The sequence below is a fragment of the Lepidochelys kempii genome, chromosome 4 (assembly GCF_965140285.1).
Source record: "Lepidochelys kempii isolate rLepKem1 chromosome 4, rLepKem1.hap1, whole genome shotgun sequence".
Taxonomy (NCBI): Eukaryota; Metazoa; Chordata; order Testudines; family Cheloniidae; genus Lepidochelys; species Lepidochelys kempii.
In genome coordinates, this window is record NC_136383.1 from 30041962 (window position 1) to 30054336 (window position 12375).

A 12375-nucleotide genomic window follows, 5' to 3' on the forward strand; every position below is an offset into this window, starting at 1 on the left:
GACTTGAGATTTTTCAAAAATTTTACCGTTTGTTCATAATGTAAATGTATTAATGACAGGTTTCAGAGTAGCAGCCCTGTTAGTCTGTATCCGCAAAAAGAAAAGGAGTACTTATGGCACCCTAGAGATTAACAAATTTATTTGAGCATAAGCTTTTGTGAGCTGCATGCATCCGATGAAGTGAGCTGTCGCTCATGAAAGCTTATGCTCAAATAAATGTGTTAGTCTCTAAGGTGCCAAAATTACTCCTTTTCTTTTTATGTATTAATGAGAATGCCTAAAACTTGTCATTTCATAACTGCTATCTAGAATAATATTTAGGAGGCTTAGTTTATCGTTAAGTCTTCTGAGTGAAATTTCCTATGCAGCAGTGTTGTCAAAGAGTCAATGACTTGTAACGGAAATTTAAATCTCCTCTACCACAGCTAATGCAGCACAGCAACACATTTACAACAGTGATTTCTAAGAAGTTCTGGAGTTTGAAATCCCTAAGAGACAGGAATTTGCAAGATTCATGGCACATCAAATACATGCATCTTTGTACGTGAAGGGTACTGACCTTGCTTGGAAACATTTAAAAAGAGCTGCCTTTTCTTTTGCAGGTGGACAGTATGTGACTATCTCTGAACCCAAAGGCAAAGAGGGAAAAGTAGCACGTTTGGTCCTGCCACTTGGCCAGTTAGGTCATTCAGGGGACTTGTGTCTGTCCTTTAGACATAAGGTATCTGGACTACACTCTGGTCTACTCCAAGTGTTTTTAAGAAAAAATGGTGCTCATGGACCAGCGGTTTGGGGAAGAAATGGTGGCCACGGCTGGAGACAAACGCAAATAACTTTGCAAGACTCAGGCATCAAAAGTGTAAGTATAGCTGTCTATACAGTTTTCAATATAAGAGGTTGAAGCATTGGGCTAGCATCTCCTAGGTCTAGTATCAGCCTATGTTTTATTTCTAAATAAAAGGGCCCAATTCATGCCTGGCAGTGGAGTCACACCAGGGACATATTTTTCCTCCATCATATGTAAAAATACTAAGTACCAATATAAAATATTCTGCCTGACTAAAAACTAAACAAATATAGGAGGTCACTAGAACTTGTGAACAAGGACGACAGCACCTAGAGATGGATTTATAAACACCCGCTCCTTTTCTCCTTATTCTTTTAAAAATAGTCTATTGGCTCTCAGAATAAGGCAACATCACAGCTCAGCAAACAGCCCCTTTATCACAGAAACTCCAACAACAAGATGCATTTGCAAGATTACTCATATTTTAAAATATGAGTAATGATTTTCAGTACCCTAGTTTTTGGATGCCCATCTTGACAGCCCTATGGGCTCTCCGACACTTTCTGAAAAAAAAAAAAAAGGTCTTTTTAAGGTGCCTCCAGTGGGCATCTAAAACTATTTGTTGTTTCTGAAAATTTAAGCCAATATATCCAATATACATACTGTCTTTTTGCTTGAACTTCCCTCATTAATCCAAAAGGCCTAAAGGGAATGTAGTAAACACCAGAATTATTTTACAGAATTGATAGTAGATCATGCTTTTGTATTGACTTTTTCTACATCAGTAATAAAGTCTGATTGTAGTAAAGTATTGCAAAATCCTACATGAATTTTATCTAAATTCTAGTTTTGACAGGGTCACTGTGTACATATCCTGTTGCTGGTTTTTTTTTAAGGAGCATGCATGTGTCAGGTTCTCCCATCTAAGGAGGGAATCTTGCTGGAATGTTTGATTAATTTTCAGACCATGGACAAAATAACGTTTGCTCATGTTAAAACAGTTCAGTCTTTGAGTGCAGCCGTGCAGGTGATAGATACTAGTGATTGTGGATGGATTAAAATAAACAGGCTCAGGTAGAGTTTAGTACCAGTTTGGCTTTAGGGAACATTCTACAGCATATTATTCTGCCATGGTCCTCTCACCTTATAGTCTCTTCTTCATCCTACTTTAAATTTGTTGAGCTCTCCCTCATTCAAACTAGGTGCATTTTTAGTTTAAAACACAGATACGCAGCATTTGCTATATCACGTTGTAGGAAGCCTTAGATTAGCACATTTTTGCAGAAGCTTGGAACATGTTATACAGGGGATACTATTTCTAGATCCAGCTTATAATACATCCAGTGTTCAAACTGATCAATTTGCGATGTGGAAGGGAAAATGTTTTCAAAATACTACAAAAAATAAAATGGCTCTTTAGAGGTATCTTTAAAGCAATGGATTAGATATATTTAAATCATTCCTTCCAGTAAAGAGAAGGACCACCATCTTTGGAGACAGAGATTCCTCCCTGAACACTGCTTCCATCAGTAGAGTAAGTACACTTCTATAGATCACTGGAAGTGTTTTATCCATTACAAATACCAACATCCAGGGATATGTCTCTAAGTTCCCTGAGGCTAGGACTGACCATGCTCTTGCTGGGACCCTTCAGAACAGGTAGCCATTCTTGTCAAGTTGTTTTAAGTTTACATCTGATTGTGTCTTATTTCCTTCCCCAGGTTATTTTCAAAGGTGAAAAAGGGAAGGGCAGAACCGGGGACATTGGATTAGATGATGTGAGCTTGAGGAAAGGCCGCTGCTCTGAAGAACATTAGCAACACCCCTAGACTGGCAAAGAACATATACAATTTCTCTTTCCCTTTAATCCTATTCCCATCAAGTTAAAAGAAAACTGTGGGCCAAAGTGGAAAATATGGACAGTGATCACCTAGTTAGCCCGCTTTGTGCAAATCCCAGTGAAACTCCACTTAAAATAATGCAAATTGTCTGTAAGGATGCAAACTTCAAGCCAATATTGGGTGTTTTTACTATTATTCCTTGTCCACATACTTGTGTGTTATAAAGGTACAGTGTACCATGCCTGAAAGATGCTCCTATTAAATGGGCAGGAGAGCCAAATGTGGCTAAATGTCTTCAGAAGAGATCTCCAACTCACAGTGGTAATATTAACTGCTGTTCTGTGTTTTGCCATACTGATGATAATGACACACTGATGATAAAGATATGCTGTGCGATTTGTTTGACTTCATAATCTGAAGTCAACTGAGGCCTGGACCTGAACTTTGGCTATTTTACTGCCATTAACTTTTAAAGAAGGGTGTGTTGCGTATCAAATAGCATTTACTCTGCTGTATCTATATTAACAAAAGGCTGTTATGTAGAGTAGGCACTGCATCCCTTAATATTGCTAGTACTGTGTTGTGTAAATGTGTGTGGTTACTAATGTATTTATGTTTCTTATATTTACAGAGTTCAGCTGCAAGGTAAATAGCAGCTATGCTTTCAAGCTAAAATACAGTATGTGAGCTCTGTGTGTTCTTTGACCCTCTGCTAGTGACCATTGATAAATCAGCAGTGTCCTGACATTTTCTATCGTTTGGCCCTAAATACTAGTGTGATTTTTTTCATGAGGTTATGACTGAAAACAAAGGGACAGATCCTCAGCTAGTGTGTAATTCAATGGGTTGTCATAGTACTAAGCTAGTTTACACCAGCTGATGAGCACGATGCTGCCTACTATTAACTCCCATTGATCTCCCTGGGAGCGTAGGATGCTGAGCACCTCTAAGGAGGTGCTTTTACTATCTGCAGCATTGAGCTTGTTGAAGTCAGTGGCACTTTTGCTATTGACAGGATGGGCCACAGTCTGTGCTGATAATAATTGTTACTATCTAAGCAGCACAAGTGAGTCAATTGCGCTAATGCATTGAAATATAACTGGCCACTGAATCTTGCATCTGTACAAGGTCCTTGCCAGACTGCTTAGAAAACTACAACACAACGTTTAGAGCTAAAATGTTAGTTGTAGATGGAATAAATATCTGTCAGAATATTGGGCTTTTTCTTTTAGTCATCCATTTTGGGTGTGAGAAATGTACAACTCCATGGAGAAATGTTGAATTTCTCCACTTGTCTAGCCTTTTTTAAATGAAAAAGCTTTATTATCAGCATTGAAATCAATTTTAAATTTGACAAACTTATCTTTAAGAAAGTTAGAAGCAAAGTTAATTGTTCTAGGAAGACTATTTCAAAAAGGTACAGCCAGAAGACAAAAGGCCTTATGACCTTTTAAAATAATTAAATGTAAGCTCAATGTATCATTATGTATGATCTTATAAAAGTTATTTCTGGTTTCAACAAAAACCTGTATCTAGTCTTGCACACCCTGTCCATAAGGATGACATTGCAAGACATTAAAGTCCTAATTTCAAATTCTTATTGGGGCATACCTTGGGTTAGCTCATCCTAAAAGGATTAAAACATACTTTGTACCAAGATATGATTTGGTAAGACAGTTAAAACATGTTACAGCCCTTCAGGGTTCAGGTAAATTGGTTAGAATAGGGATCTATTTCATCCCCAGAAGAAAGACCCACCCAGGTTTCAATCATTTTGCAATTAGGACTGGGCATATGGAAGTTTTGTTAGTGCAGATGGTATATCACAGGTCAGTGCATTTCTTCTGCCCTTTCAACATGCAAATGTACAGGCATGTACCAATAGGTGGATCTCTGAATTTTCATTGGTCTCACAAGTAGTGAATGGACCTTTCATCAGTATTGCAGTATACAATATTATTATGCCACTATCTATGCTTGAATGGGTTAAACAAATGAACATTATAGCAAGAGGCAAGATTAATACTATAAACAGCTACATTTTCACTTTGTTGGTGTACAGCATATAATGGCTCAGCTTCCAAACCACCCCTAGTCAAAGAGTTTGTCACTCACCTCTAAAGATTACTCTGCCTGATTTGATTGACGGAGTCTACTGAATTGTCACTGGCCCCCTGCAAAAGGTTAAAAGAAGTATTTAAGGTTACTGAGCTTGTTCAGTCCACTTCCATTTTGGTAGAGGAGACAACATTTAACTTGCTCTGTTGGGTCATCTTTTTGCATGATTCTCAGTCCTCCTGCCAAAGTCCCTGATCTTGCAATGAGCTCTATGTAGGTTCACCCCTGAATCCATGCAGCATGTCACCAAAGTGAATGGCAGTTAGCAAGGATGGAGGGTTCTGCCCACATGGAGTTCATTAATTGGGGATGTAACTAACAGACTCTACAAGCTGCACTATGTTAGCAGAGAGCACCATTTTCCATACATTTCAGGCACAATTTCGGGTGTGCAGATGACTATATGAGATCTGAATATAGCCTTAAAACATCATTTATAGCTACCCATTTCCTTTATTGTTCAATAACTGCATAGCTTGTTCTAAAGAAAATCCTCCTGAAAAATCCTCTCTAAGTGTCAATGAGAAGATATTGCGCTAACCTCTAATGGAAACTGTTATCAAACGTACTGTATATCATCTTAACTGTCTTATAATTTAAGTTTTTGAAGAAATGTTAACTTTCCTCCCAAACTGACTGAAAATAAAAAGTATCTTTGTAAATTACAGGCACTGATTAACATTGGCAATTTGCATTTTTTTGGCCTTAAAGTGAGTACAACTGAAGTGATAGCTACCTGGTTATGTTTTTAATTTCCACTCACTTCAAAATCCAATAGGTGGGATTTTCAAAAAACTTGGAGTTGGTCTAAGTCTGTTCCTAGTGTAGTTTTTAGCTATTGGTAAAGCTTTAATAGGCGCGTCAACACTGATTGCCTTCAAAAATCCCATCCTGATTGTTTGAAATGTGGCCAAGCCTCCCGTGGGTTTTCATAGTCGGGTTCCTTAAGAGATCAGTCTAGACAAACATAGGGACTGAAGATTGTGATTACAAATCATGGGATGCTGGGCAGCTGATTGACTCAATTTAGCTCCAAGATAAAAATCCACACACCGAAGACGGCTTTCACCAGCAGAATCTACCTCAGACTCTATGTTCTTTCAAAGGGAGAAAACACAACAACAGTTTCTCCGTCCACCTTTGCATCTTATCGCACAAACATCAACTCCTCCAGTAGCTATCTGCCACTTGTTCCCTCCTAACTATGATGCTTTTGTACGATAATGGTCTTGGCTCCATCCAAACTCCACTGAAGTCAATTAAAAGACTCCCATTGGCTTCAATGGGCTTTGGATCAAGCTACTAGCTGACAGTGTCAACTCAAAAGCAGTTCACTCTGTTTAAAGAGTTGGTAAGTACCTGTAACTTCCACTCAATGCCTCTACAGATCAGGACAGCTATAATTCTTACAAATTAATTTTTAACATTCGTTATGAATCATGGATAAAGTCAAACATAACTTACATGGGGCATCAGACAAAATATTTTAGGTTGAATGGTACCACACTGATGACGTTGACCTTGGAGCTTATAAACTAACTAGGATGTAACAGACTTTCATTTTGGAAATATTTGCCATTGATTAATTTCATCACTTAATGTCCCTACACTTGAACACAACAAACTGTTCCAAATCTTCCTTCTGTGTTTCTCAGATGTCTGAGGGGAATTTTAGTTAACAGAGAACCACCTGGCTTTCACCAAAACCATATGTAGCAGACTTAACTCCATTTATTATTTCTGTAGGCAAGAAAACCAGACACCAGGTTACTATAAAACTCCCTTGCTCATTAAATCACATTCTCCATTACCCATTGTTGTACACCTGTGTACTGTAAGCACACAAGGCTTTTCACTGCAGTCTTTCCAGACCATAAACAATCAAAATCCACTGAGGTTTGGGTTTGTTTAAATTTGCACAGGGGTAGACTGAAAAGTTGCAAGAGGAAAACAAACATGTTAGAAGTCTGCATGACAAAGTAAAATGGCTATGGATCATGCAATTTAGTCTGGGTCAAGGTTTGGAATAAATTCTGGGCGTATCATGTATAGATAATACCCCAGAACAGCTGCTGTTACTGCAAGGAGGTGCAGCTTTACAAAGTGCATAAGTACTTACTTAAGGAACTGTCTCTCCCTGTGTGTAACACTGCTTCATGCTGTTGTAGTCCTCTGAATATATCTTTCATGGAGTCTGGGGGAGATAATGCTGTTGCACTGTTACTGTCACAGTTACAGGCTAATTGCACCTCTACCCCTCTCTCGGGCCTCAGGTCAGCACCTGGGATGGAATCATGCTATTTTCCGACTGGGCTGTAGCCCCATATATTGCAGCCGTAATTACCTCAGTAAATCTATTTTGTGTTCAATATTTGCAATTCTCTTTCCTCTGGGAGCAAAGACTGTGTGTATCCAGTAACCGAAGAGCTCTGTGTAGCTCAAAAGCTTGTCTCTTTCACCAAGTTGGTCTAATATATTACCTCATCCACCTTGTCTTAAAGCAAAGTATTTAGAACAAAAGACTTTCACAAAAATAGGTCTTAAAAACAGACTATATGTCCATCTTACCAGGTTTTAATCCATCTTCCACATGGAGATGTAGGTAGGTCCAAGCTTCCTATAGGCACTCCAAAATCGTCTAGGGTCTTGGTGGCAAACTCACAACCCACTGCACTCCCCTCTGATTTAGTGGTGGGATCTCCCACTATCTAGATCCATTGTGTTGCTTTCCTGCTTGTTTTACCAATGGCTCCCTATTAAACTAGATTAATGCATTGATTTGGGAAAGGTCATTACCCAATATATAATAACTTCTCCTCACTGACTAGGTCCCATATAGTGTTCATAAGATTACTACAGCAGATCAATATTCTTACATTATTACATACCACATCCACAATGCTAACCATTCCAACAAAGAAAAGCAAATATAACTTTTCACTGGTGATATTAATAATCTTACCCTTCCATCCCACAGTCACTTAAGTGATCTGTAATGGACGACATATAATTTCCATTTTTGTAAGTATTCCCCCTTTTGACCCAAGTGGTTAGCCAAAGCTCAGAGCCCTGTGGGTTGTTTCAGTTTTGAGGAGAAATTAATGATGAGACCATGCTCTCATTGCTCCTTTTCCCCAATATCTTCTCAGATAGTCCTTATGTTAACGCTGCCCCCCCATCCATAAGCACTAGCATCTGTGTCCAATATAAAAAGGGCTTCAAAATATAGGTAAGCTAAGCTAAGCCAGAACCAGTCACAAGGGTCTTTTTGAACTCTGAAAATACTAAGTTACATTCTGTTGAGGATTCACAGATTCCCTTTTCCCCTTACAGTTTTCTTCTATATCAGCATTTACTAGTTCCACTTTTTACTATTTGCTGCTTGTCAGAAACATTCAGCAAGTGTACATTCCCTGTTCTTTAGATCCATAAGAGCTTTAGAGTGGAGCTCACAAGGGGGACTTGGGTGCGTAACTGCCAATTTAGATGCCTCCGCATTCACAACACCCCTGCTCAGCTGCTACCTAACGCTACAGGCACCAAATGTCCCTATGTTTCTCTTCTAAAGTACCCCAAGGTGCCTAAATTTCAGCAACTGGCATGTGCACAACTAAGTCTTGCCTAAATCCTGACCAGACTAAGCACTTCTTCACCTAAGTCCCAGGGAGATTCACAATCTACACATTCCCCTGCCTATCACTCCGTCCAATAGGTGTGGTTTGAGCATTGGCCCAGAGAGAGGGACTATGACGATCACTCAGCACTTACCTAGGCAGTGGGAGACCCAGGTTCCAGTGCTCTTGTTCCAATGCAGCATCTCAGTCCTCGCCTTGTGGCTCCCAACTTCAGCAGTTCCTATTTTGATACCCCGGATCTCGGGGGAAATCGTTTTTGCCTAAAAGTCATATGTTTCACCTGGGACATATCTTTAAAGGAAATTTCCACAGACTGAATTTGTAAGACATCATTCTTGGCATTTATTACAGATATTAGCCATAATGAAATCCACACAGATTAGTCGCTCTCCCAAACCCTCTCCATTACCTCCCTTCTTGATCACTGTGGACACCCCCATTATCCTGCCTGTCACTCTAGCTCATAACCTGGGTATCATCTTCGACACAGACCTTTCCGTAAATCCTCACATCCAGGCTATGTCTTTCTTTCTGCATCCCATCTCTAGAGTTACAGCCTTTTCTATCCATCCATACGGCTAAAACTCTTGTCCTGGCTCTCATCATCTCACATCCTGATAACATCATCAATTTTCTCTCTGATCTTGACAAATGCAGTCTTGCCCTGCTCAGATCCCTTCAGAATGCTGCTGCAAAAATCATTCTACCAGCCCACGATTATGGCCATATCATCCCTCTCCTTGCATCCTCCACGACTCACCATTTTCTGTCACATAAATGAACCAGCTTGTCTTCACTTTCAAGGCCCTTTACAGAACCCTACGTATCATCTCTCATTCAACTGAACTGTCTACTCCCACAAATGATACCAGCCTCCATTGGCCACTTGTTAAATTTTCAAACAAATACTTCCGAGTTTTTTCTAATGCTGCCCCTCACACTTGGGAGGAACTCCCCATAAACATCTGCAAAGCCACCTCACTATCCTTCTTCAAATCCCTCCTTAAACTCACCTTGGTGTGATGCCCAAAAAAAGCTTGACAATGGTTTGGGTGCCTCGGTGCGGATAACACTGCCTAATATGCTGACCAATATCGTTGGATTGTTTCCTTGCACTCCATCTGTCTGTATCCATCTGCTGTTGCTTGTTGTACAGTTCGATTGTGAACTCTTTGGGGGCAGGAACCCTGTTTTTGTTCTGTGTTTGTACAGCACCTAGCACAGGGTGATCCTGGATCATGACCGGGGCTCCTAGGCACTACAGTAATACAAATAATAAATAATAATTCTTATAAAGTGGTTTAAGGGACACCATGAACGTTAAAACCATGCCTCTGTGTGAAACTGTGTTACCTCCAGTTATTACAAGTTACACTGAAGATTACTTTATCTGAAAGAGATTAGAAGTGGGAATATATTTTTTCTTTTTTTTTTTCCAGTTTACTTCGTGTATTGATTGCAATGTTTATTCTCCCCGCATATGTCACTTTCCCCTGTTTGTGTGAGTCTTTCACATAGCAACAGGGGAGAGGGTTTTTTTTGTTTTTTTTAAATAGGAACATCACAGAAGTTAGCAGGGAATTAGAGAACAGGTGTTATGTCCTTTTAATGTACAGTGAGCAGTTGCTGATGTTAATACAAAATTTCCTAACACCATGGAATATTTCAAAATGCCATGTTCTACAGCAGATGACAATTATTATATATAACGTGTCTATATAAAGTCTTGTCTTGGATTTGCTCATATGTGACTTGAGACTGGTCCCAATGAAGCCAACTGAAGTTTTTCTATTGATTTCACTAGCACAGAATACCACTTATTATTAATATTTTCTGAGCGCCTATTGACTTGAGTCCTGATTCTGAGATGCAACCAAGCTCAAGTGATTGCAGCATAGAGGGGGAAAGGGGGATTTATGCTACCTTCTAAATTATAGGGCTGCTAGCATAAACTAGCCTTGCCTCTAATTTACATTTGGCTGCAGTGCTCTCAAAGTTACCATCTGAAAGCCTGGAACAGCTGCAGTGTGGAGTATTCCACACACAAGCTTTCACTCATACAGGCGCTTAGGCCCACCCCTGTATGAGGGCTGTGTGGGAGGGCAGCTCAAGGTCATTCTTTACAGGGGAAGGGGGAAGTGGAGAGATCTAGCTGTTGTCCTGCCATTTTTGCTATTAGAACAGTGTAAGGGGGGGCCAGGATGCTACTCAGAACAGGTCTTGGTATGCAGGCTATTGCCTTCAGGTCAGGTCCTTACAGCTTTGCACATGCTGTTTGTTTTGAGCTTTTTGAAGTCTTAGAGATAAACTGCTCTGAGGGACTAATTAAATTCTTTGTACTCAACTGCATATTTTAAAGTTAAGGGCCCAATCTCCCACCTGGACTCATTCCAATAATAAGCACTGTGCACGGTAGTGTTTTCAGGACCCTGCCCTAAGAATAACAACTTTTCCCTGCCTCAGGACCCACAGGATCCCATGAGTGTTTTTTTTGGCACTAGTGACCAATTTACCTCTGAGATAGCTGTTAGGCAAACAGGAATTATCTGACACAAGAAACTGAGATGTCAGGATATTTTTTCCTACTTCAGCAGTCACACCCTTCGTGCATGGAATGCTAAGGGTTTGTTGGTGTTTTTTTTTTTTTTTTTTTTTTAATAATTCCCAAAGTATTTTCCTAATAGCAGTGAAGGAGCAGGGCAGTCTATCAAACACACTTAGCTATTATTACGCTGCCTACACCCAAAGCCAAGAAAATTAGCCAGCTGTCAAAAACCAGCTCTTCTCTCCGTATCCTTTCTATGGTGTTTGTTTTCTCTGGGCAGGGCTGGGGGAAGCATGCAACAGCATCTGAGATCTTGATCAGGGCCATCTTTCTGCTTCTTCACAAAAAACAATCAACTGTGTACGAAGAGATACACGGTATACAGGAACAAGTCTCACCTGATGGCACCGTTTGGATGTTGTCTGTTGCATCTTGGACCCTTTGTGTACTAAAAAAATAAAAATAAAATCCATGTTTACACATGGCTGATGAAATATGGTTATGGCCCAATTATGTTAAAACAATGTCTCTTCTTGCCTGTGAGGACAGCATAAAAACTTGTTACAACAGCTTTTTAAAGTTTCCAGAGTGGGTGAAATATAAGTAATTCCAAAAATGATCATCCTTCAACATAGTAAAGGACATGTGAGTAGATTTTGTGACTGTGCTGGTGGGTTTTAATTAAAAAAATTAGGTCCATGCACGTTAGGAAACTTATGTTTTAGCAGTGTTAAAATACAGATCCCTATATGAGGATAACTGGTATTCTTCTGTCCTCACAGGCAAAACAAAATATTTGTATTGCTGTACCATCTAGAAGCACCGACTGAGCTCAGAACCACACTGTGCTAGGTGGTGTTCATATATATAGTAAGAGACAGTCCCTGCCTCATAGAGCTTGCAGTCTAAATAGTCAAGACAGCTACAAAGAGTGGAAGAAAACAAGTATTATTCCGATTTTACAGATAGGAAACTGAGGCACAAGAAGATTAAGTAACTTGCCCAAGGTCACACGGGAAGTCTTTGGCAGAGCTAGGAACAGAATGCAGACCACCTCAGTTCCAGTCCAGCACATTAGCCATAATACCATCTCATCTTCCTGAAAATATTTTAACATAGTTCAGCCACAACTATGTTTTCATATTTTTGGGTATTTTTCTTTTCAGAAAAATGCTAAATTTAATTTTCCCTAAGCAATTACAGGAAGAGCTGTAGGGAATATCCCAAATATAGTCTGTTTCTCCCTATGCCTTGAATATAAAGAAGAAGAATATAAATATAAAAGGAGTACTTGTGGCACCTTAGAGACTAACCAATTTATTTGAGCATAAGCTTTCGTGAGCTACAGCTCACTTCATCGGATGCATACTGTGGAAAGTGTAGAAGATCTTTTTATATACACACAAAGCATGAAAAAATACCTCCTCCCACCCCACTCTCCTGCTGCTA

The 12375-nt window shown here is 39.6% G+C and overlaps 2 protein-coding genes across 22 annotated transcripts in view; one reads left to right on the plus strand and one right to left on the minus strand.

Annotated features, from left to right (window-relative positions):
• Positions 1–5432, plus strand: part of NPNT (nephronectin) — a 91566-nt gene extending 86134 nt beyond the window's left edge. For all 5 annotated transcript variants that reach the window (XM_073340840.2, XM_073340841.2, XM_073340842.2 and 2 more), the window contains 2 exons: positions 603–859; positions 2509–5432. In XM_073340840.2, the coding sequence (XP_073196941.1) occupies positions 603–859; positions 2509–2604 (353 nt within the window). In that variant the 3' untranslated portion in view covers positions 2605–5432. The remainder of the gene's footprint in view (positions 1–602; positions 860–2508) is intronic.
• The window catches only part of TBCK (TBC1 domain containing kinase), a 280573-nt gene that overhangs the window by 39631 nt on the left and 228567 nt on the right, over positions 1–12375 (minus strand). For 15 of the 17 annotated variants that reach the window (XR_012158526.2, XR_012158524.2, XR_012158514.2 and 12 more), the window contains 5 exons: positions 11325–11374; positions 9395–9639; positions 8515–8672; positions 6866–6940; positions 4744–4802 (listed from right to left, as the gene is read on the minus strand). The gene's annotated coding sequence lies outside the window, so the exon portion shown is untranslated. Of the gene's footprint in view, positions 1–4743; positions 4803–6865; positions 6956–8514; positions 8673–9394; positions 9640–11324; positions 11375–12375 lie in introns of all 17 variants that reach the window. The other 2 variants (XR_012158520.2, XR_012158519.2) reach the window with 2 other exon arrangements.